This window comes from Erythrolamprus reginae, chromosome 2 (assembly GCF_031021105.1).
Source record: "Erythrolamprus reginae isolate rEryReg1 chromosome 2, rEryReg1.hap1, whole genome shotgun sequence".
NCBI classification, from domain to species: Eukaryota; Metazoa; Chordata; class Lepidosauria; order Squamata; family Dipsadidae; genus Erythrolamprus; species Erythrolamprus reginae.
The window spans coordinates 174,483,268-174,508,740 of record NC_091951.1 but is presented as its reverse complement, the minus strand read 5'-3'; the positions used below and the strand labels follow the sequence as shown (position 1 = coordinate 174,508,740).

The 25,473-nt window shown below is 40.2% G+C and overlaps 1 protein-coding gene across 1 annotated transcript in view; it reads left to right on the top strand.

Annotated features, from left to right (window-relative positions):
- Window positions 1-24,484, top strand: part of STXBP4 (syntaxin binding protein 4) — a 111,859-nt gene extending 87,375 nt beyond the window's left edge. The window contains exons 22-23 of the mRNA XM_070740485.1: window positions 5,425-5,482; window positions 22,103-24,484. Of these exons, the coding sequence (XP_070596586.1) occupies window positions 5,425-5,482; window positions 22,103-22,217 (173 nt within the window). The 3' untranslated portion in view covers window positions 22,218-24,484. The remainder of the gene's footprint in view (window positions 1-5,424; window positions 5,483-22,102) is intronic.
- Window positions 24,485-25,473: the final 989 nt, after the last annotated feature.

Genomic DNA, 25,473 nt, shown 5'->3' with positions numbered 1-25,473 from the left:
CTTTTCTATAAAAACTGCCACTGGCATTGAAATATCTAATGGCAACACTTCATAGAGACAGAGCTTGATGGTTCCAGCCATCCTTGTCAAGCTCTAGTGCTTGACTTTTAACTTTCACACATTGAAACAAAACCTTAGTTTCTTGCTTGCTATTTAATCACATCAGTAACTAAGTTGCTTACAGACAAGATGGAAAAATTCATAGGCTAGGGTCCTCTTGCATTTAAACACATTGAGCATTTTCACAGGGGACAAGAATGGTGGAAGGTCTTAAGCATAAAATGTATCAGGAAAGACTTAATGAACTCAATCTGTATAGTCTGGAGAACAGAAGGAAAAGGGGGGACATGATTAAAACATTTAAATATGTTAAAGGGTTAGATAAGGTTCAGGAGGGAAGTGTTTTTAATAGGAAAGTGAACACAAGAACAAGGGGACACAATCTGAAGTTAGTTGGGGGAAAGATCAAAAGCAACACGAGAAAGAGTAGTAGATCTTTGGAACAAACTTCCAGCAGACGTGGTTGGTAAATCCACAGTAACTCAATTTAAACATTCCTGCGATAAACATATATCCATCCTAAGATAAAATACAGGAAATAGTGTAAGGGCAGACTAGATGGACCATGAGGTCTTTTTCTGCCGTCAAACTTCTATGTTTCTATGGGCAAATAATGATAATGACATAATTGTGCAACAGCTTGTGACTTAACATGATTATCTCATCCCATGGATTTTAGAATCACCACTTGTTGCTGGGTATATTGGCAAGTTGCTCTTTACAATATATTTTTGCTGAGGAAGTTTCCTGGAAAACACTTGTATTAGCAAGCTGTCCAATGAAATCAAACTTTCTCCCTACAGAAATTCAATCAAGGCTGAAATAGATTTTGGTGGGATTTCTTTTCAAAATGATATTAGGCCAGAGATCTATTATAAATTAGTTGGTGCACTTGAACATAAGAACATAATAAGAGCCATGCTGAATCAAGCCAAAGTCCATCGAGTCCAGCATTCTGTGTCACACAGTGGCCCACCAATTGTCCATGGGGATCTTGAGCAGAAAGAGAAGGCAAGACCCTCCCTTTCCCTTGACCCCCAACAAATGGTACTCAAGGGAATCCTGCCTGCCTCAACCAACATAGAGGCGGCACTTGAACATCTGTTTTAATAACCATCGATACACTTGGCATCCATGAATCTGTCTAATCCTGCGTTGAAGCTATCAAGGTTGACTTGCAATGCTTCAGTGTTACATAGTTTAGAAACAACCTCCCTACCTGTTGAGTCCTAGGACAGAAGTGCGTGGAAGCAGTGAAGTAACTTAGAACAGATCTTTATTCAGTAAAAAGTGACTAGCATGAAACAAGCCCAGCAAAAGCTCCCTTTAAATACAGGGTTGCTGCCTAGGCTGACCAATTAGCAATCATCATCCCCCCACTCTGCAAATGCAGCCAGATGTAGCAATTAGCCAACTCAAACTCTAATACAAAACAAACCATAACACATAACATTACCAAAGCTTTCAGAGCCTCTTTTGTAGTAGAAAGGAGCTCTGAAAAGCTTAACTAAAAGCTTAATCAAGGGGAAAAACTTTATTTTCCATCAACAAGTATTGTATAGATTGCCACTTGTCTAGTCTGTGCTTTACAAAATGAATAGCAAGCTCACAAGAAGTCAAGGTCTCTGTTGTACACATCAGACAAAGCATGTAAACCCACGAAATCTGTGTGAAAAACAATTTACTGACTTTTGAATAAAATTCACATTTAGCAGAGGAGGAAATTAGACAGTAGAGATCCATGATAGTGAACTTGCACACGTGCCAGAAGTGGCACGCAGAGCCATCTCTCTGGGCACGAAAGTTGTCACCTGTTGTTCTTCCAGGTTCTGGTGCTCTGGCCAGTTAGTCTTTGTCAAGATTTTTCCTGCCTGCAAGGGACAATCATTATATAAAGCTCAGTAAACTAATCTGGATGTGGTATAATCTGAGCATGTGCAAGAATGAAGGGCAGAGTTTAGCTTGATTTCTCTCCCATTGCTCTTGATGTTTCTGATGGAGAAAGATGTCGGTTGAAAGTGTTCTTGTAAATATGGTACTTTAATCTTTATATGTGCATCTATAAAGTTTGTTCTGACTCTCAGCCACATGCAGTAACTTGTTTAACAAGCTTCCGAATTTAATGCACTCTCTGACAGTCTTCATACATGCAGGAGTGCCAGAAACCGGGCATGCGCGGAAGCAACCTTGCTGGAACATGGGCACACCTGTGTCTCCGTGCACGATTTTGCTACTTGCATGGGCACAGAAGCATAATTCTCACGGAACTCACGGTACCTCCAGAGCCGCGGAGGCGAGTCCAATGTGGCATCCCTGCTAGTAGCCCACCACTAAAAGTGTCTTACTTGGGCTAAAGAAAGACAGACCTGGTCTGTTGCTCACTCGTCCAAAGTCCCCTTTTCTGATGAGAGCAACTTTTGCATAATTTGGAAACCAAGGACCCAGAGGATGAAGGAAAATGGAGAGACACACACTGCAAGATGCTTAAAGTCCACTGTAATGTTTCCCCAGTCTGTGTTGATTTGGGGAGCCATGTCATTTGCAGGTGTTGGTCCACTGTGCTTCATTAAGTCCAGGGTCAATGCAGCTGTCTGTCATTGATGCTTCCTTCTGCAGATAAGCTTTATGGGGATAATGACTGCATTTTCCAGCAGGACTTGACAGTTGCCCACGCTGCCAAAAGCACCAAAATTTGGTTCATTGACTCTGGGATTACTGTCCTTGATTAGCCAGCAAACTCACCTGACCTGAACCCCATAGAGAATCTATGGGGCTTTGCCAAGAGAAATATGAGAGACTTGAGACCGGACAATGCAGAAGAGCTGAAGGCCACTATTGAAGCATCCTGGTCTTCAATAACACCTCAGCGGTGCTACAGGCTGACAGCTTCCATGCCACGCCGCATTGAGGCAGTAATTGCTGCAGAAGGGGCCCAAGCCAAGTACTGAGTACATATGCATGCTTATACCTTTCAGAGGTCCGATATTGTTCTATGTACAATCCTTGTTTTATTGATTGTATATAATATTCTAATTTTCTAATTTTCTGAGATAGTGGATTTGGGGTTTTCATTTGCTGTACCCCATAATCATCACAATTATGACAAATCATGGCTTGAACTATCTTGCTTTGCATGTAATGAGTCTCTCTCGTGTATTAGTTTTACCTTTTAAGTTAAATTACTGAAATTAATCAACTTTTGCACAATATTTTAATTTTTCACAATTTTTCACATGTAACATTTTAACCTCAAGAAATTAAGCCAGGGTGTTGGCATGATCAAGCACTTACAACTTACTACTGGAACCTTTCTACCCGTGAGATCTCTGTTTCGGCTCCTTGTTGCAAAGGCTTGGTTGCCTACATTTTCTGAGTGAAGAAGCAAACAAGAAGTCCAGTAGTGAGTTGCTGCCGGTTCAAGACAGTTCTTTAGAACTGGTAGCACTGACTCCAAGCCGAGAGAGAACCAGTTCTATGTGTCTGTGAAAATGGGCCCGCCTGCCCTCCCGTCCCTGGGTTATAACTGACCTTTATCTCTGCTTCCGAAGCCCAGCTGATCAGGGGCTACAGATTGAATTGACGCATCTCAGCTGTTTTCTGTGTTCCATGCTGTTGTGTTTGTTTAAAGAAATAACAGAAGATCACTGATTGGTTAAGATGCGGCTAGTTTTAGGTTGCCGCCAAAAATAAACGGTTCTCAGTAGAAAAGCAGTAGAAAGTAGAAAAAGGTATAAATAGGGCAACGGATTAGCCGTTGCCCTTGTTAGGAGTTACTATTGAGAGGAACAGTTAGTTGTAATGTTGTGGAAATAAATATGCTTTGAACAAGAGAGAAGTCTCCAGTGCAGTGATTTAACAGTGGCGACGAGGAGGTCGAACTCCCGCTAAAGCAACCATGAGCTCGGTCATGGCTCCACCACCGCCTTTCTTCAATCCGGACGCAGAATCCTGGACATCTTACATGTCCAAATTTTGGATTTTCTTTCAAGCAAGTAACCTGCAGGACACTGATTACGATTCCCTTTAACTGCACACGTGCAATGAAGTGCACACTCAGCGAAGAGGCAGCGACAAAAAGCGGAACCACCCCTGAAGCAGTCGGGACAGGGGTGGGCTGCTAGCCAGAACCCTAAATTGGGCTCACCGCTGCAGCTTGTGAGTGCTAGCGAAGCCAGCACGATTTTGCTTCTGCACTTGTGAAGGTAGCAAAATCGCGCACGAAGCTGCAAGTGTGCCCGTGTATCGGCATGCATGGAAGCCAAAAAACCTCACCGAAACATGGGTGCAACTGCAGCGCCGTGCGGGATTTTGCTACCTTCACAGGTGCAGAACGAAAATCACGCTGTCCCCACTAGCACTCACGAGCTATGGCAGCGAGCCCAATTTAGCGTTCTGGCAAGCAGCCCACCCCTGAGTCAGGACCAGAAACATTTCCTTCTGCATTGGATCCAAAGTAAGGTGGCAAAAATGAACAATTGCAACAGGTGTGAAATCAAGGGAGGAGACTCTCTGACAAACATGCAAATCAGGGACCTGTTCTCTTTGAAAGTGATGGGGGCTTTCAGAATTGGATCTAATGTTTTTACCATACATTTACAACCAATGGTATAGAAAGATAGCTCCCATCATAACCGGGTGAGAGCACATTATTTGTAGTGATGGGCGAACCCAACAGTGTTCGGGTTTGGCAAGTCCGGACGAACTTTACGCAAAATTTGGCCGAACCTGAACCGAACTCGAACCCGAACGGGGAATCCCTCCCATGAAGAGATTCCGGGGGCGGAGCTTTGACATCACTGGCAGGTTGCTAAGGACGCCAAGGTGATCACTTCCTGGATTCCATCACCTTGGCATCCTTAGCAACCTGCCGGTGACGTCAAAGCTCCACCCCCAGAATCTCTTCATGGGAGGGATTCCCCAGCTCCTTCAAAGGGAGGTCTTCACTTAAAAATAAACATTGTTATTTTTACGAAAAAGGACGCCACAGCGGTGCTGCAAGCAAAGGGCGGTCCTTTCACGTAAAAATAAACACGACCCCGAACTTTGCCCGAAGTTTGAAAAAAAATTGGGTTCATGTTCAGCATACCAAACATCGCAAAATTCGGTACGGACCCGAATTGTGCGGGTTCAGTTCACCCATCACTAATTATTTGTAGGAAGTAAGGATCAATGTGTTGATGTAAAGACTTTTTATCTTCGGCCTTTTAAGTTTTCATACTGATTATTTCTTCTTTTGGAGTGTAGCAAAATATTGTTTGTCTTGAAACGAAATAGTTTGATGTGTATATAAACATGTCTGAATGTGAAAAGTTGTGGCATTGAGAGTAATTCAATCTGTTTTGTGTCTCCTCCCCCTTGACATAGGTCTGCCTTATGGGTGGGAAAAGGCGTATACAGCAGATGGAATCAAATACTTCATCAAGTAAGTATATCACTTTCAGAAGGCAGTTATAAAATAGATAAATGAAATAAAGGTTTATAATTGTGGATGCATATGGCCACTAAAGAATATGATCACTATGCTAGTAAAAGCGTAGAAATACGCTCTAGTTGGCACAAGAGGAGATGAGGCTATATCCATCCTAAGATAAAATACAGGAAATAGTATAAGGGCAGACTAGATGGACCATGAGGTCTTTTTCTGCCGTCAATCTTCTATGTTTCTATGAGGAGATTCTTCTTGTTCAGGGTTAGACCAAGCCATCTTGCTCCCTCAAAGTGATACACAAATTAAGATTCCCATAAAAAAGAGATGTAAACATGTAACCTTGTTCGGAAATGGTTTCCACCCCTTTATAAATAGTCACGTGGCTGCTGCTAATCCATTAATCATTCATTTTTATTCTAGCATAGACTCTCACAGCCCACCCATGCACCGAAGCAGATCACTTCACTTTACTACATGACTGAAGCAATCTGATTAAAAAAAGGGAGCAAGACTCAAAAAATAATGAGCTTTTTTATTATTAAGTTAAAAACTCTGCTCAGAATGCAGTTCAGAGGCTGGTCAGTAAAGGCTACTCTGCTTCTTAGCACTTTGTTTCTATAAATATATAAGAACTATTTCTTCTTTCTGTCCTACACCTCCTTCGTAATGTGTGTGTGTGTGGTGTTGGAGCAGGGCGGAGGGTGGAGGAGCTGAGTTTGGTGCCAGATGAGTTGTGTGTTGTTCTTTGTATGAATCAATGTCATGTCATCCCTCAAAAGGTGTTTATTCATTTATCAACAGCAAACCTTTTATCATTTGAAACAAAATGAATGTGTGAAATTTCATCTCATTCAATTCAAACAAATGACTTTTAAAGATTTCCTCCAAAACTGAGTGATACTGAGATATATATTTTTGCAGGTCTAAAATAGGTTACTAATCCTCAGGAAGGATGGTGATCTCTCCAGTCCTGTCTCCTCTCCCCTCCTCTCCTTAAAAGTTAATATTAATCTATTTTCTCATTTGTCATTTAAATCTCTGATAATTAACAGATTCTCTTAATAAGCTTCCTTTGGAATAGACCAGTCCTGAAAGAATTTTGCAGACAGAAGCATTATGATGTAGAAGAGCTAGAACATTGAGACCATATGGCACATATAGCTTGGAGCTCCTCATAATATTGCCCTTTTGGTGTTATTTGCTTCACCTATAGCTTGGTTGTTCCTGGGATATGGGTAGAAGTAGTTTGTTTATATTTTAGCAGAACTGTCCACTGCTAAATAAAAGAGGCTTTAACTCTCCTAGTACTGAACAATACCAAAATAAACAATAATCAGAACTTCTAATAAGATGACTAGAAAAAAAGGAGTTGGCACTTCATTAGATGTCATTCATTAGGTAATTTTAAGATTGTTCTGCATGGTTGCTTCTACATACCTGAACATTTTTTAGGTTGAGAGAGAAAGATTTAACTAAAACTCAACCCAGACAAGACGGAGTGGCTGTGGGTCTTGCCTCCCAAGGACAATTCCATCTGTCCATCCATTACCCTGGGGGGGGGGGGGAACTACTGACTCCCTCAGAGAGGGTTCGCAACTTGGGCATCCTCCTCAATCCACAGCTGACATTGGAACATAATGTTTCGGCTGTGGCGAGGAGGGCGTTTGCCCAGGTTCGCCTGGTGCACCAGTTGCGGCCCTATTTGGACAGGGAGTCATTGCTCACAGTCACTCATGCCCTCATCACCTCGAGGTTCGATTACTGCAATGCTCTCTACATGGGGCTACCTCTAAAAAGTGTTCGGAAACTTCAGATCGTGCAGAACGCACCCGCGAGAGCCATCGTGGGGCTTCCAAGATTCTCCCACGTTTCTTCAACACTCCGTGGCTCGCATTGGCTGCCGATCAGTTTCCGGTCACAATTCAAAGTGTTGGTCATGACCTTTAAAGCCCTACATGGCAATGGACCAGATTACCTCCGGAACCGCCTGCTACCGCACGAATCCCAGCGACCGATAAGGTCCCACAGAGTTGGCCTTCTCCGGGTCCAGTCGACTAAACAATGTCGTTTGGCGGGCCCCAGGGGAAGAGCCTTCTCTGTGGCGGCCCCAGCCCTCTGGAACCAACTCCCCCGGAGATTAGAACTGCCCCCACCCTCCCTGTCTTTTGTAAACTACTCAAGACTCATTTATACCGCCAGGCATGGGGGAGTTGAGATAGCTCTTCCCCCTAGGTCATTACAAGTTGTGCATGGTATGTTTGTGTGTATGTTTGGTTTTATAATAGGGGTTTTTACTTGTTTTTTTTTTTATTGGATTGTACATGTTGTGTTTATTATTGTTGTTAGCCGCCCCGAGTCTGCGGAGAGGGGCGGCATATAAATCCAATAAATTATTATTATTATTATTATTATTATTATTATTATTATTATTATTATTATTAAATGAGAAGAGTGATCCTCAGTAAACAAATTGGATCTCAGTAGATATCCAGACTTCAGAGATTTCTCCTTCACATATACTTGAACAGGGGTACCCAAATTTGGCAACTTTAAGATTTGTGGACTTCAACTCCCAGAATTCTCAGAATAGCTGGCTAGAGAATTCTGGGAGTTGAAGTCCACAAGTCTTAAAAGTTGCCAAGTTTGAAGACCTCTGCTTGGGAAGACTTCTGCCAAATATGGTAGCAGGAGAAACACTATTTTTAAGCCAGAACATTTTAGACTGGCTTCTGCCTGCCTCAGCAAAGAGTTAATGACAAGATGAAAGTGCCTTTGTGAGAACATGTCCTCCACCAACTGTTAATTGGTGTCGTGAAGCTGTGGCAAACAGGATGTTTGGAAGGATCCATATATAGGCATGATCAGCAGTCACTTTTCAGGGGCAGTCAGTTATCCAGACCACAACCCAAAATTACAAAAAGATACAGCATGCTGTCCTTAGAAAAGAAAGGTCTCAAAAGTATTTTTAATCAAATGGTCCCATTCAAGCTTCAGTTTAACCTGTGTATTATATAAAGAAAAATTAGTGGAAGAAGTAAATTTCAGTATCTTCCCTCACTCTGGTATTTGAAATAGCTGCAGTTATGAGGGTCTTAAAATTATTTCCTACTGTTCTGTTTCCAGTGTACAAAATTAGGAACATGTCTTGGTTGTCATGGTAATTATAATTCCCCATATATCATTCTAACTTTTAATCTACTGTGCCTGAATCCTTCAGTTTATAGCTCGGGGCTATTCTCTCAATTGTATTTCAACTTAAGGTGATGGATTAAATTAGATTTCATTGTTGTAAGGAAAGAGACTAGCAAATGTAAGCTATTATTAACTCAGCAGATAACTTGAATCCGTATATTTGAATAATGATGAATGCAATAAATGCTTTACAGAAATGGCATTGACTATTTTTAAACTGGAATAGTAAAATCAACTCTTCTTCAAATTTGAAATTGACTCACTTCAAACCACAGAGGGACAGCCATATAATTTTCTTGATAGTGTTGTTAAGACACCTTCTGGAATGTTCTTTCAGTTTCACCAAACAAACCTACACTTCTGGAATATGTTGGTGGTCTCTTATAATGGGCTGGCTTATGTCTGTGTTGAAAAATAACATGTTTCTGTCTATTAATATGGAAATAAGTTCTAAAAGTACACAGCATAAACTATTAGGTGTTTTATGAAATATAATGTCCTAAGAGTGAGTTACTTAATATGAGATGTCAAACTTTTGTATAGATTGCCCAATCTCTCTGTTAATGTTCTGTTAGCATGTTAATTGCCATTATTTGCTAAGACTAGCATATAAAATAATATATGATCCTATAGTTCACTGTGAGCTTTCTTGCACAGGATCTCTTAGAATGAATGGATACTACAAAGCAAAATAATGATTTGTACAGATTTTATTCCGTAAGACAATTTTAAAAAAAATACTCATCCTTATAGGTTTTCCCTTTGGAGTTTCCCACTAGGCCTATGCAGTATCAGTATGGGCTAACATGGCCTGTTCTTCCTCCCATATAATGAAACTGGGATGGACAGGTGTACCAAAGTATTGACACTCCTTCACTTTTCCCCAAAGAATTCCAATTTGCCTTGAAATAAGGTTGAAACTCACACAAGTAAATGGTATCTACCTTCTAGAATTCATGCGCAGCACACACATTGTTTATGATGAACAATTTAACATGGTCTTGTCAATAATAAAACAAACATAAGTATAAAAGATTGGATTTCAGAGAAAGGTCAGTTAGATATGTATGTATGTATGTATGTATGTATGTATGTATGTATATGTGTGTGTGTGTGTGTGTGTGGTCAATCAGAAAATATATTATCTGTCTGATATTTTGAAAAGGCTTGGTTAATATTAAAAGCTTTTTGTTTTTAAATATTTACAAAACCACTTGGGATATGATTGTAATTATCGGGTCTTTTATGCAGTATTTTCTAAGGTTTTATTTAGGTTACAGTAAATTATTATTTTACCATATATTATTTTTTGCATGTCTGTCTGAAAATGGATTAGTAAACATATTTGAAGAAGCCTTGACATAGTCGAAAGGTTAAACTAGCATGCTCTGCCCCAGTTAAGAACGTAGCAAGACATACAGTTTGTTCAAACTTATTTTTAATCAATTACTGACATATCACCAAGTCTGTCCCCTCTCGAACGGGATCCGCTATCAGATGCACAGGTTGCTGGCAGGCCACAATGTAGCATGCCTGGGAATCCCTGCGGTGTTTGTCGTGGTCTGATCTACCTCAAATGGTGTAAAAGCATGTCTACGTTTCCATATATCCCCTCTTACACTAATAAAATCAACGTCAGGTTATTCTCAGTTTCTTCCGCTTGCTTTGAGTCTGAGCCATCCAATTGCTTATGCAAATCCATCATTAACGGTTCTTTTATACCAAGTTCATTTCTGAATTTGCAAAGGGGTAGAGGTGGAGAGGGAAAGAGAGTGGAGTAACAGAGTGGCTACGTGGGAGAGAATTTACAAGCATGATGGCATATAGCGCATTAGAGGAAGAGGAACCGAAAGTTGTTTGAGCCCTTTATAGTGCTGCTATAAAAGTTAGAGCAAAGCAGACATCTGGGTTTGTTCCCATTGTCTGCCAGCAATGCACCTTTGGATTCTGTGTCAGGCAGTTTAGAATTTGCACAAAAGAATTAATGGTCACAAGTCGGATATCAGTACTCAACAAGCATAAAGTAATAATGGAGCATTTTAACTTCTCGGGACATTCCAATAGAAACCACAGAGAAGCAATTTTGGAACAAATAAACTTTGGGGCATAAGTGAGGGTAAGAGGTTTTAGGTTATTTCAGAATGGATACAAAACACAATGGATTTAACACATTACAATTTTTATTTTATTTTATTTATTTTATTTATTTATTTTGTCCAATACCCAATAATACACAACGAAGAAATACAAGATATAGGAGAGACTATAGGACAGAGGACGGAAGGCACTCTAGTGCACTTATGTACGCCCCTTACTGGCCTCTTAGGAATCTGGAGAGGTCAACCATGAATAGTCTACGGGTAAAGTGTTGGGGGTTAGGGGATGATGCTACGGAGTCTGGTAATGAGCTCCACACTTCAACAACTTGATTACTAAAGTCGTATTTTTTACAGTCAAGTTTGGAGCGGTTAATATTAAGCTTGAATCTGTTGTGTGCTCTTGTTTTGTTGTGGTTGAAGCTGAAGTAGTCTTTGACAGGCAGGGCATTGCAGCATATGATCTTGTGGGCAATACTTAGATCATATTTAAGGTGTCGTAGTTCTAAGCTTTCTAGACCCAGGATTGTAAGTCTAGTTTTATAGAGTATTCTTTTTCGGGTAGAGGAGTGAGGGGCTCTTCTGGTGAAGTATCTTTGGACATTTTCGAGGGTGTTAATGTCAGAAATGCGGTATGGGTTCCAAACAGATGAGCTGTATTCTAGGATGGGTCTGGCGAAAGTTTTTTAAGTTCTGGTAAGTAGTGTGAGATTTCCAGAGCAGAAGCTACGAAGGATTAGAAGCCTTCTTGGCAATGTTGTTGCAGTGGGCTTTGGCTCTTAGATCTTTAATTATTAGTACTCCGAGGTCCTTGACCAAGTGGGGATTATCTGTGATAATTTGTTTATTAAGTTTGTATTTGGAGTTCTGATTCTTTCTGATTCTTTAGGACAGAGCATTTGCTGGTTGCGAATTGGAGTTGCCATGTGTTACACCAGTCTGAAACCAAGTCTAGGTCTTTTTGGAGAGTAGTTGTGTTATCGGTGGTGTTGAAGAGTTTTACATCACCTGCAAAAAGAATACAGTTGCTTGTGATGAGATCGCAAAGGTCATTGATGTAGAGAATGAAGAGCGTTGGTCCCAGAACACTACTTTGAGGGACACCGCTTTTAACAGGGAGCTTCCTATTTTGACCACTAGTTGTCTGTTTGACAGGAATGCTGTAATCCAGCTGTGGAGGGATCCTGAGATGCCATAGGATTTGAGTTTCAGAAGTAGTTTGTCGTGAACCACTGAATCAAAGGCTTTGCAGAAGTCAATATAAATTGCATCTATAGATTTTCCTTGATCAAGATGAGTTGATCAAGACAGAGCCAAAGAATGAGTTGAAAAGGCTAGCTTTGGATGAATCATCGTGTTATTCTTTGTTGTTGGATCCTTTGAGAGGTGGGATAAAATAGTTTTGAACAGGTGCCACCAGGTTTGGTCCCCCTAAATTTTGATTAGGATAAAAACCTGCTGGGCCTGAATTAAGAGGTACAGATTCTGACTTGGCCTCATGCTTCTCAGTAAATGGACTGTTTCTGATGATTACCTTTCCTGAGGTATAAATAATGATTTCGTTCCCAGCTGTGTTCTTCAAAACATCTGCTTGGAGGAGCTTGACTGGCAAGTTGAGTATTCTTGCTAATGAAAAAATGAGCATAACGACATGAAAATGGACTGCAGCAATTTAATACAAAGGAAACATTAGCACAATACTGGCTTTTATGCAATTTCCTACATAGTGAAACACAGTCAGAAATAAATTGATTCAGCTTCTAGACAGATGATGAGGTCCATCTAGAAAATAGGTCTGAAGCTGGTGCAAAACTGAAATTTTCAGTAATTTGGGACACTTCAAAAATCCTTGTTTTTTCTCATCCACCTAGTTAAGCCACCAATAATCTAAGCAAAACTCCAAAATGCTTCCTCCCTTTTTTTCTTTTTTCTTTCTTTCTTTCTTTCTTTCTCTTTCCTTCTTTCTTTCTTTTTCTTTCTTTCTTTCTTCCTTCTTTCCTTCCTTCCTTCCTCCCTCCCACATTTCCTCCCTCTCTTCCATTCTTCTTTGCTTCCTTTCTTTCTTTCCTCTCTCCTTACTCCCCCTCCCTTTCTCTCTCCCTCTTTCCTCCCATCTTTCCCTCTCTTCCTCACTGTGCGTTCCTTTTCCTTATTCAGTTCTTTCCTCCTTCCCTATAATTTTCTATCTTCCTTCCTTTCCTTCTTTCCCTAGAATTATTATTATTATTATTATTATTTATTTATTGGATTTGTATGCCGCCCCTCTCCACAGACTCGGGGCGGCTAACAACAGCAGTAAAACAGTACAACAAAATCCAATACTAAAAAACAGTTAAAAACCCATTATATAAAAACCAGTCAGACATACAAACATACCATGCATAAAATTTTAAAGGCCTAGGGGGAAAGTGTATCTTAGTTCCCCCATGCCTGGCGGCAGAGGTGGGTTTTAAGCAGCTTACGAAAGGCAAGGAGGGTGGGGGCAATTCTAATCTCTGGGGGGAGTTGGTTCCAGAGGGTCGGGGCTGCCACAGAGAAGGCTCTTCCTCTGGGTCCCGCCAAGCGACATTGTTTGGTTGACAGGACCCGGAGAAGGCCAACTCTGTGGGACCTAACTGGTCGCTGGGATTCGTGCAGCAGAAGGCGGTCCCTGAGAATTCCTTCCTGATCCCCCATTTTGTTTGTGGGAAGCTTGCAGGGAGAAAGTCAGTGGGGAAGCCTGTAGGAAGTTGCAAGTCCAAGGTCAGCAGGCAGGTAAGTGACTGCTTCTGGATGGTGGGGGGGTGGAGATCAAGGTTTTGCAGATTAGGAATGGTAGACAGGAATGCATGAGCAATGCCTTACGGATTGGGAAGAGGGTGTGGGTGTGCACTAGAGATGGCATGTGATTTGGGCAAGAAGCACAGGTTGGGAGAGGTACCTCAGGATGCACAAGAAGTGCTGTGTGGATTGGGGAGGACACATGAGGTGCCGGGCAGGTCAAGAAGGGTTCGTGAAGGTGAGAGGTACCATGCAGATCAACTAGGGCACCAACACAAGTTAAGAAGGATGTATGGGGGTAGGAAGAGTGTGAGAGGTCCCATGCCAGTTAGGAATGACAAACTGGTTTGGGGGGAGAGGAAGGTTGAATGGACTCTAGTGAAGAGAAGGGATTGAGGAAAACTTGCGAAGAAAGAATTAAAGTAAACTTCAGAAAAGGGATTCCCTCCCAGATGAGAAGATGCAGGGTTTAGAGTAGAATATCTGAAGAAACAGAGGATAAAGGAAACAAACAATGTTCAGTGCCTTAAGAAGTAACCCTTTTTATTATTTCAGGGGTTTGTGGATTGCTTCCAGTTTAAGATGGATTTACTCACTAATGGAAGGCTGAAAGGATGATAAGAATAGGCAATATTGTATGAAAGGATGAGAAGCAGAGAGGAAAAATTGGCCGAAAGGAAAGCAACCACAGCGTCTTAGTCAGTTCTATACAATAAAAGACAAGACCAGCTGTAGTTATGAAAAAAGAAAATGTTTACATGCACAGTTGCAGGAACAGAAAGGAGACAAAATGGAAGACTTGCCTGGCTTTAAGCCAATTAAAAAACCCAAAGTTTTATTCTATTCTTAATGTAACCAGATATCTAACAAAATTTCGAAACAATACAAAACAAACAATAGCCAAAAGCAAGGGCAAGCATGCTTTTCCAAGCAAAGAAACTAGGAACCAATCCATCTGGACTAAAGTATCCTCTTAAAATCGAGACTTGGGGAAATAGCCAGTTCTTAAGAGCTTTGCCAACTTAATCCTGGGTTGAGCCATAATAGAAAAGGCACTAAATTGAAATATTTCTCTGTTCTAACTCAGTCTTCTATCTTTGATGTGACAGAAACTAACCTCTGATAAAAAGATAATGCAGGAAACATGGTACTGGTGGCTAATAGGCAGTTCTTTTCTTTTTTTTCATGTCTCTTAAAATCAGAATATATTATATCTATAATATTGCTTGGGGATTTTATAAGTAGGTTTTACTGCAAACTCTGCCTAGAATTTGACAAATGTTAATCGAGGAAGAGCTCACCCAAAGATCCTACATAAGGTGGATCCTGAAATGACAGGTTTGCTATTTGGCTTTTTTGGTACCCATATTGCCACGTTTCCACAATGATAGAGTTTTTGTTTAATCTTCTTTGACCTTGCAACACCAGCCTCTTCTGCAGCACAGGCTACCTTTCCTCCACAATAGCAAAATCAAAACTCCTATAGCCTGTGGAGTAATGGTCACTGAAGCTTAAATATATCTGGAAAGGCACTGTTGAATGTTCAGAATGTTAATAATTAAGCAAGTGATATGCTGTACTGATGACTAAAGTAAAAGAGTATTTGAGAATATGTACACTAGAAGGAACTAAATAGCTCTAATTATTCTGAACTAAAAATATCTAAATTAAATTCTGCTGTAGCAAAAACAAGAATAGAATAGAATAGAATAGAATAGACTTTTTACTGGCCAAGTGTGATTTGGACATATAAGGGATTTGTCTTAGAAACACAGAAACATAGAAGAGAAGGGGTAGTGATTTCTGACAGTCTCAAAATGGGTGAGCAGTGTGGTCGGGCAGTAGGAAAAGCAAGTAGGATGCTTGGCTGCATAGCTAGACGTATAACAAGCAGGAAGAGGGAGATTGTGATCCCCTTATATAGAGCGCTGGTGAGACCACATTTGGAATACTGTGTTCAGTTCTGGAGACCTCACCTACAAAAAGATATTGACAAAATAGAACGGGTCCAAAGACGGGCTACAAGAATGGTGGAAGGTCTTAAGCATAAAACGTATCAGGAAACACTTCATGAACTCAATCTGTATAGTCTGGAGGACAGAAGGAAAAGGGGGGGATCGAAACATTTAAATATGTTAAAGGGTTAAATAAGGTTCAGGAGGGAAGTATTTTTAATAGGAAAGTGAACACAAGAAAAAAAGGGGACACAATCTGAAGTTAGTTGGGGAAAAGATCAAAAGCAACGTGAGAAAATATTATTTCACTGAAAGAGTGGTAGATCCTTGGAACAAACTTCCAGCAGATGTGGTTGGTAAATCCACAGTAACTGAATTTAAACCTGCCTGGGATAAACATATATCCATTGTAAGATGAAATACAGGAAATAGTATAAGGGCAGACTAGATGGACCATGAGGTCTTTTTCTGCCATCAGTCTTCTATGTTTCTATGTCTTGGTGCACATGCAGTCAGTGTACTTAAAATAAAAGATAAATTTGTCAAGAATCATAAGTACAACACTTAATGCTTGTCATAGGGTGCAAATAAGCAATCAAATCATATTAGGAACTTGTCAATATAAATTGTAAGAATAAAAGCAACAAAGTTACAGTCAGTCATTTGTGGGAGGAGATGGGTAATGGAAGCAATGAGAAGATTAATTGTAGTCTTAGTAAATAATTTGACAGTGTTGAGGGAATTATTTTTTAAGCAGAATGATGACGTTCAGGGAAAAACTGTTCTTGTGTCTAGTTGTTGAGGGTAGGAGTTGAAACAGTTTGAGGTGTCTGTAAATATTTTCACAGCCCTCTTTTTGACTCGTGCAGTATACTGGTCTTCAATGGAAGGCCGGTCGGTAGCAATTGTGTTTTCTGCAGTTCTAATTATCCTCTGAAGTCTGTATCTGACTAAGTAGATGTTGCAGAAAACAGAATTTTCTTTGATCTCATTCTGCAATTACCTTTGAAATTTTGAAATCATTGTTCTCCTTGTTGGAGTTTTTAAAAATTTATCACATTGTACAAATCTATTGACTTTTTTCTTGCCAGATTTGGCTCCATTTACAGGTAACATTCAACTGGAAAATGAGCATTCCATGTCACTGGACCCATTTTTACAACATTTTTGTGGCAGTCGTTAAGTGAATCCATTCTTCTTAATGGTTGTATTTTGCCTGCAAAATATAGATCACATGACTATGTGATACTGCAGCCGGTCATAAATCTGAATTAATTATCAAGTGCCCAATGTGCAATCACATGACTGCAGGAAGCACAACATTTTATAACAGCTGGAAGCACATTTTGTACATAGTTTCTTGAGTGATAGATGGTAAATACCGTATATACTCGAGTATAAGCCGAGTTTTTCAGCCCCAAAAATGGGCTGAAAAACCCGACCTCGGCTTATACTCGGGTCACCACATGAGGGCGCCGGGTCACCACAAGAGGGCGCACCGCGGGAGCCCGGGAGACAGCTGCCTTCCCTTCCCCGGGTCCAGCAAAGTTGCCAGCCAACTGCTCCGACGGCGTGCGAGAGAGGAACAGATGATGCAAAGCTGGTGAGGTCGGGGGGGGACTCATGAAGCAGGAATCCCCCCCCCCCGACTTCCCATCGTCTTTTCCCCTCTCGCACACCATAGGAGCAGTTGGCTGGCAACTTTGCTGGACCCGGGGAAGGCAGCTGCCCTACCCTTCCCACAGCCGCGTCACTCGGAGCCCCCTTTTACTTCCCTCTTGGAGCTCCTGTCGGCATCTTGCAGCTGCCTTCCCTTCCCCGGGTCCAGCAAAGTTGCCAGCCAACTGCTCCGACGGCGTGCAAGAGAGGAACAGACGATGCGAAGCTGGTGAGGTCGGGGGGGGGGGACTCATGAAGCAGGAATCCCCCCCCCCGACTTCCCATCGTCTTTTCCTCTCTCGCACGCCATCGGAGCAGTTGGCTGGCAACTTTGCTGGACCCGGGGAAGGCAGCTGCCCTACCTTCCCACAGCCGCATCACTCGGAGCCTCCTTTTACTTCCCTCTTGGAGCTCCTGTCGGCATCTTGCAGCTGCCTTCCCTTCCCCGGGTCCAGCAAAGTTGCCAGCCAACTGCTCCGACGGCGTGCAAGAGAGGAACAGACGACGCGAAGCTGGTGAGGTCGGGGGGGGGACTCATGAAGCAGGAATCCCCCCCCCCGACTTCCCATCGTCTTTTCCCCTCTCGCACGCCGTCGGAGCAGTTGGCTGGCAACTTTTCTGGACCTGGGGAAGGGAAGGCAGCTGCAAGACGACGACAGGAGCAAGAGGGAAGTAAAAGGGCGCTCCGGCTTCCCCTCGCCTTTTTCCCCTCGCACGCCATTGGGGCAGTCGCGGGGAAGAAGAGAGAGAGGGTGCCTGCGTGCACCCTTTCTCTCTCCCCCCCTCCACCTCACCGTCTGGTGCCTTTGCTTGAGCCTGCGAGAGGAGGCAGTGGGAGGGGTGGGGCAGTTGCCACCTCTCCCCAGCTCAAGCAAAGGCGCCTCCAAAGGCAGCGCACACAGTGAGAGAGAATGAGTGCGAGCCTGAATGAGAAGCGGCTGGCTACCTTCTTGTGTCCCCTTTTGGTTGCGTTTAAAACCCAGAGCTTGAAGTTCTCCCTGAGTTGGGAGGAGAGGAAAACGTACCATTTGTCAGCTGATTGATTCGCACTTGCACGGGCTGGGTGAGGAGAACGCCTACACAGCCTTAGGCGGCTGGGAAAGTGAGGGGGAGCCAAGGGAACAAAAAAAGGGGCGAGGATCAGCTTTGGAGGGTGTGTGTGTGTGTGTGTGTGAGCGCCTGTCCACCCTGCAAAGAATGCCAGCTACTTCTTTGAAACCGGGAGGGGTTTTTTTCTCCTCGCTCACTCTGTGTGTGTATTTGTCAACAAATAAACCCTATCTGAGTCGGCAGGAAGCCGGAGGAAGCCCTAGAGCAGCGTGGGGGGTGGGCTTGTGAATGAAAGGGAAGCCAAGGCAACAAAGAAAAAGGGGAAGGATGAATTTTGGAGGGCGAGTGTGTGTGTGTTTGTGTGCGTGCCCGCCCCCTCCCCCCCTGACAAATGCCAGTTACCTCTTTGAAGGAGGTGTAGCCAAAGTGCCTCCTTTCCCCCTGGCTGAAACCAGCAGGTTTTTTTTTTTTTACTCCTCACTCCCTTAATGTGTGTATTTGTCAACAGGTTTTAACTATTCCTTGCCCTCTCTGAGTTGCCCTTAGTTGGATTAAAAAGACCTCCTGCTGTCCGATTCTCCTCCCCCTCTTTTGAAAAGATTTAAACTGTTTAAAAATGGTATCTTGTGGTAGTTGCTGTCCTTGCTTGGATAGGATTTAATAATATGTAATGAGGCAAGAGCTAGACAGGAATTTCTTAAGTGTGTTTGTGGATCTTTAAAAGTTGCCTTTTATAAAGTGGGTTTGAGAGCATATCTATCTATCTATCTATCTATCTATCTATCTATTTTTCTATGTACTGTATCTCTCTATCTTTCTATGTATGTATGTATCTATCTATCTATTTATCTATCTATCTATTTATCTATCATTCTGTCTATCTATCTATCTATCATTCTATTTATCTATCTATCATTCTATCTATCTATCCTATCTATCTATCATTCTATCTATCTATCCTATCTATCTATCATTCTATCTATCTTTCTATCTATCTATCTATCTATCTATCTATCTATCTATCATTCTTTCTATCTATCTATCTATCTATCTATCTATCTATCTATCTATCTATCTATCTATCTATCTATCTATCTATCTGGTTTTCTATGCTGATAACCTCACAGCAGCTAATGCTGAAGCTGTTTGGACATACAGATTTATTTATTTATTTATTTAATTGGATTTGTATGCCGCCCCTCTCCAAGGACTCAGGGCGGCTCACAGCATATATAAAAACAGAACAATAATGTAAATCCAATTAATGATGAGAAGGAATCCAGTTTTGAAGGATTTTAACTCTTAGGTTTTAGCTTTGTTGCTGATCGAGCTACTTTTTTTACTTTTTAATTTATTGTTAATATTGTTAATTTGTTTACCCTCTTTTAAATTTACAGAGCTAGTTTACTGGTTTTCTTTAAAATAAATATTCTAAAACATATCTCAATTAATGTAATTTTATTGGTTTCCATTTTTATAAGTTACCAGTAGCCACTGCATTTTCTAACCTCGGCTTATACTTGGGTCAATAGGTTTTCCCAGTTTTTGTGGCAAAAATTGGTGCCTCGGCTTATACTCGGGTCGGCTTATACTCGAGTATATACGGTAGTTTTAAATCTGGTTTGTTTGTTTGTTCGATTTATAGGTCACCCTTCTCCTCGCAGACTCAGGGCGACTATATTGGTTATATTTAGAACAAATATTGTGTTTGTAGACATGAATAATATGCATGTGAACAATGCCACTTGGACATCTAAGAATGCTAATGATCTACACATAAATTATGTAATGCAACAAAAAGTGCAGATCTCAAAATGTAGGTATCGAAGGTCAAGATGGATTATTGATTTATAAGAAAAATAGATGAACCATTACAATTTATAATGAAGTAGATTAAATTCTCTATCCCTTTCTGAAGAAATGGAAACATTTTAAGATGTGCAAATGTTGGTAATATTCTAGGAATGAACGTTAAAATGAGTGAAACTATAAAAGAACATACTTTCTTTATTATTGTATTGATGTGAGAGTTGACACATAAGAAATATGGAAGTTGGATTCAGTAGAAATGGAATACTTAATGAAGCAATTTGGTTAAAAACAAGAAGACTTAGCATCAGGAAAGAATCAGTGCTCAATAAAAATGGAGTGAATGTAAAAATAAGTGGCCAATACATTTGGGTTTGATCATAGAGAAAATTTATGAGCACCTAATTGCATAAGTGAATGAATAAATTAAGAGGAAGAACAAAAAGGTCATAGCTGGATGGAGCCGATACATTCAAAATTGAAGAGGTTTAAAGAGGCTACCCAATTCTTAGATGTGATGAAAGAAATAATGGTTTGAAAAGATATAAAGATATGGAAAAGAACAATACTGAATGGGGTTAGTATAAATTAGATTTAGTTTCCCTTTTCTGATCTTCTGCTTAAATTGATCAAATTTAGACAGAAAATCAGAGAACATCTCAAGGAAGGTATAAATTAATTCATACATATGGGACTTGCCAAAAAAGATTACAGCATGGCATTCTCTTTTTCAGAATGCCAGACAGACAGCAATGACATTTGTGCATATGTGTTTTGTGTGGTTGGTGCCAATTGGCTACATAAGGATTTATAAATAATGAATTCATTATTAGTTATTCAATATTCTTCTTATAGCTGGGAAGAGCAGATGGGAATTAACCATGTTAGTGCCTGTGTTCACCAGCAGGTAGATTGTGGCCTAAATCTAATCCTACGTAGCTTCTGCTCTGGAAATCTCACACTACTTAGCAGAGCTTACAGAACTTTTGCCAGACCCATCCTAGAATACAGCTCATCTGTTTGGAACCCATATCGCATCTCAGACGTTAACACCCTTGAAAATGTTCAAAGATACTTCACAAGAAGAGCCCTTCATTCCTCCACACGAAATAGAATTCCCTACGAAACTAGACTTACAATCCTGGGTCTTGAAAGCTTAGAACTACTATACCTTAAACATGATCTAAGTATTGCCCACAAGATCATATGTCCTGCCTGTCAAAGACTATTTCAGTTTCAACCACAACAACACAAGAGCACACAACAGATTCAAGCTTAATATTAACCACTCCAAACTTGACTAAAAAATATGACTTTAGTAATCGGGTTGTCGAAGCATGGAACTCATTACCGGACTCTAGTATCCTAACCCCCAACATTTTACCCTTAGACTATCCATGGTTGACCTCTCCAGATTCCTAGGAGGTCAGTAAGGGGCGTACATAAGTGCACTAGAGTGCCTTCTGTCCCCTGTCCTATAGTCTCTCCTATATCTCGTATTTCTTCTCTACTATATCATCTATAACCTTCATTGTGTATTATTGTGTATTGGACAAAATAAATAAATAAATAAAAATCTAACTTAAAAACATGGGTAGGAGAAATATTTTAGACAATACTAAGAGAGAGCTATCATACTAGTTTATATATTAGAGGAGCAAAATAAGTTTTATTTCTATTTATTGGAGTAAAATATAAAATTTAAAACATTCAAATCACCATTCATACAAATAAATTGACATATATGAATAAAGATGCTTCTATGATATCTGGTCTTTTTTAAACTAAACTATTCAAATATCTTTTTGTCTAAATATCTGCATGGTTATTCCTCTTCTATAAATGATTTTGCTTTTTAAAACAAAACCTGAATTGTATATTTCTCAGTATTGAAATACATATTCCTCTTCATCTCTTAATTGGCAAAGCAATTGAATTTACTCAGTAAATCTTATCTCCTTGTATCAAGGAACTTCACTGGTAGGTTTTCACACCTTTAGGCAAGCTCTTTTTCAAAACATCTGGCATACTTTATTGATGGGTAAGGTTTGAAACTGATCTCTCAGAATAATTGTTGTTGGTTTGTTTTCTAGCCATGTGACACAAACAACATCCTGGATCCATCCTGTCACTAATGTACTTGCCCTGTCATGCTTGGAAGGGAACGAGGATGATGGTTTCAGAGAACTTCCGGATCCCCAAACCTGAGATCATAGATGAAAGACAACCTGTTCCCAACAGTTTATTCATCAACAGAGATAAATTAAAGCTTAGTTATCGTTTCTGTAAAACAGTTTTTCAGGATAAACAAATGCCCTCACAAGATCAGTATTATACCGAAGAACCAGTTTCATATTCCAAGAGATTAATTTCAATATTGTTTAGGTCCTTTCCATTACAAATTCATATTCTTTGCAAAGCAACCATGAATATCTTCTTCCTGATAATTATTGCTGGTAATAGATGATGCCTGACACAAGAGCTGAGTTGTTTCCTATTGCGCGTTATTCAATAGTGCTGAGTCCCCCAAGCTAGTCCTACCATGAGGTAAATTTAAAAGACCAGGGACAGAAAGTTTGGGGGTGTAGAAAGGCAACAAAACAGTTGTTGATTTTGGGGCTTTTTTTGTGTGTCTTTGACACAACGTTGATTATGATAACACTTTGGACAAGTCTCTGAAGGGTGTTTGTTTGGGTTTTTTTGCAAGATTTTGGAAGTGGTTCTCTCTTGCCTTCTTCCTAGGGCCAAGAGAGACTGGGCCAAAGTCACCCCACTAGCTTTGGACCTAAGACAAGACTAAAATTCACAGTCTAGATTTCTAGCCTTGTGCCTTCAATCACTTCATTAGTTTGGCTCTCCAGTTATTTACCTACCATATTTTTCAGAGTTATAAGACATACCTTTTTACCCTTCAACAGGTAAACACTTGGGTGCACCTTATACACTAAATGTAGCCCCACCCATCCACCACCACTCTTTGGTCTCTGCCTGCCAGCAATTTACCTCCTCTCAGCAAACAGCAACAGAGCCTGTTTAGCACAAGCCACTGATTATCTGCCTCCCAACACCCAGCTGATTGGTTGAAGTTGCCACAAGCCCACATGCTAGTTGCCTGGAGGCAAATTGCTGTGCTAAAACTGGCTAAGACTTATTTTTTAAAGACTGCTTTATTATTAACTTAACAAAATGAAGAAGCTTTTTAAAACAAATGCTTAATCTGAAGAGGCCCAGTGCTATTGTATCTTCTTTTAAATAGCAGAGAATACTTCCAGAAAGCCACATCAATTTTAACAGGATCTGTAAATGTGTAATGTGAAATGTTAACAGTATCCTGTTTTAGTATTAAGATAAGGCAGCTAATTTAAACCCTGACTTAGACATGTTTGGAGTAGATCTATTTAAATAATTGGGAGGAATTAGTGTGATTACATTTAAGAAAACTTTCTAGGATTAATATACTGCCATAATGTACATTTCTCCAATTCTCTGCTATTTCTATGGGTCAGGCACATATGCATAGAAATACACAGTAAACAGTGTATATCATCTGTGCTGTTTGCTGTTTGGCAAATTGCTGGGAGACAGAGGCCTTTTTTCCTTGTTTTCCTCCCCCAAAACTAAGGTGCATCTTATATTCAAAAAAATACGGTAGCAATTGCATTTTTACTGGAAGAGAGGGTGGAGGGTGTTGTTTAAAAATATACTTCCTGGGATATCTTTGAGGAATTTCCACTGGAGTAGGGTAACTAGTCAACACTATTTGTTTTCCTACGGTAGATCTGGAAATATCAGCCTAGCCATTCTTTATACCTAATAGAGTAAGCTTTAGCTCACCAAAGCTTATGGCGTTTAATAAGTTATTACTCAGAAAGGGTGCTATCAGACTCTTTCTGACACTTTGCCACCATAGTCTCTACCAAATTAATGATGTTTCTGTTGTGCAACTCTATAATTCCATATGTTCCATCTTATCCTCAGCCATAGTAATATTTCAGCAATCTGGAGATGTTTGGTTTTTTAAAAAACCTATTAATTAATACCTCTTCAGAAATAGATCGCTATGTCCGGTGCATTTCTTTATCCTAGCATCATATTGCTGGTCAGATAAGTTCCAGTCGCTTCACATTTTTTTTACTGACATGAAAGCAGATTATTTTCTGTTTCAAAGCAAAATATTTTCCAGCCTTAACTTTTTTATATATAAGTTACAACATGTATTCCATTATGCAAGCAAAGGCAAATGGAATATGTAGTCTTAAGATATAATGCCTTAGCTGTTTGTAAGTATTAGTAATGTTCTTAATAATTTTTATAACAAAATCAGCCTAAAGTTTAACTTTTTTTTATTTCCCATATTATAAGCCTTCCCAATTTTTTACCTTTTCTCTTTGCACATAATTATAATAGGCTAATGAGAGACATTGTACTATCATTGCATTCAATCTTAATAGATGAATAAATGATATTTCTTTCAAGATTTTAAAGTTTGAAGTATTTAGTCTTCTCAAGCGGTGATTAGGAATTATAAGAGCTAGATTTTTTTATTATAGCAGATTATAGTAACTTGCTAGCTGTGGACTAAGGGACATATTCCATCACACATGTTTAACAAGCCAAAATCAACCAAAAGTTATTTATAAATTGGGGGTTGTATCTATTTCCAAAGTGAACAGTACTTGCCTTCCCTTTGTCCTGTATATAGCCATCCCAGCTAAGTACAGCTCCTACAAGCTGTGAAAGGCATCTCTGTATGATCATCCTAATGTGTGCCTTTGCAACAGCTGAGTTCTCTTCCTTGGCATCTCTCTTTGATTACAATTATTGGCAGGAAACTGTTGCCAGAGATTGTTGGACTCTTAAACTCTACCAGTCAAAATCATCTGTTTTGTGGTCAAAGTGTTGGGAGTTGTAGTACAACACTAATCTAGGAGACTACAATTTCCCTCTCAATGTTTGGGGTGAGAGGGAAATTGTAGTTAATGTTTATTTCTATTGTCATCTTACATGTGTCATGCACATTGCAGGCCATAGCTTCATAAAACAGCTCTTTCTTCTGTCATCTATATAGAGATGTGTTTTGTGCTGTGGTACTTACATAATTGATATGACATTTCAGTAATTACTGGGAGGGGGGAACACTTAATTTGTAACCCATTCGTAATAACAAGAATGATGAAATTGGCATATAAATAATCCAAAAGGAATTGCCAGAAGCTCCCAACTTAGTGTTCTGACATTTGACTAGCAACATTGGCTCTGAAAGCCAAAAACAAACTCCCATGGAAACTGCCAGTGAATATAATGTCTTTATTTTTATTTAAAGAACCCTCTTCAACATGATTCATGAAGAATCCCCATTTCAGTTTCTCTACTATTTGTTCTGATTTATGATTGCCCTTGACAGATGAAGGTGGATTTTAAAATGCTTACAGAGCATTTAAAACTTACCTCTCTCTAGAAACTC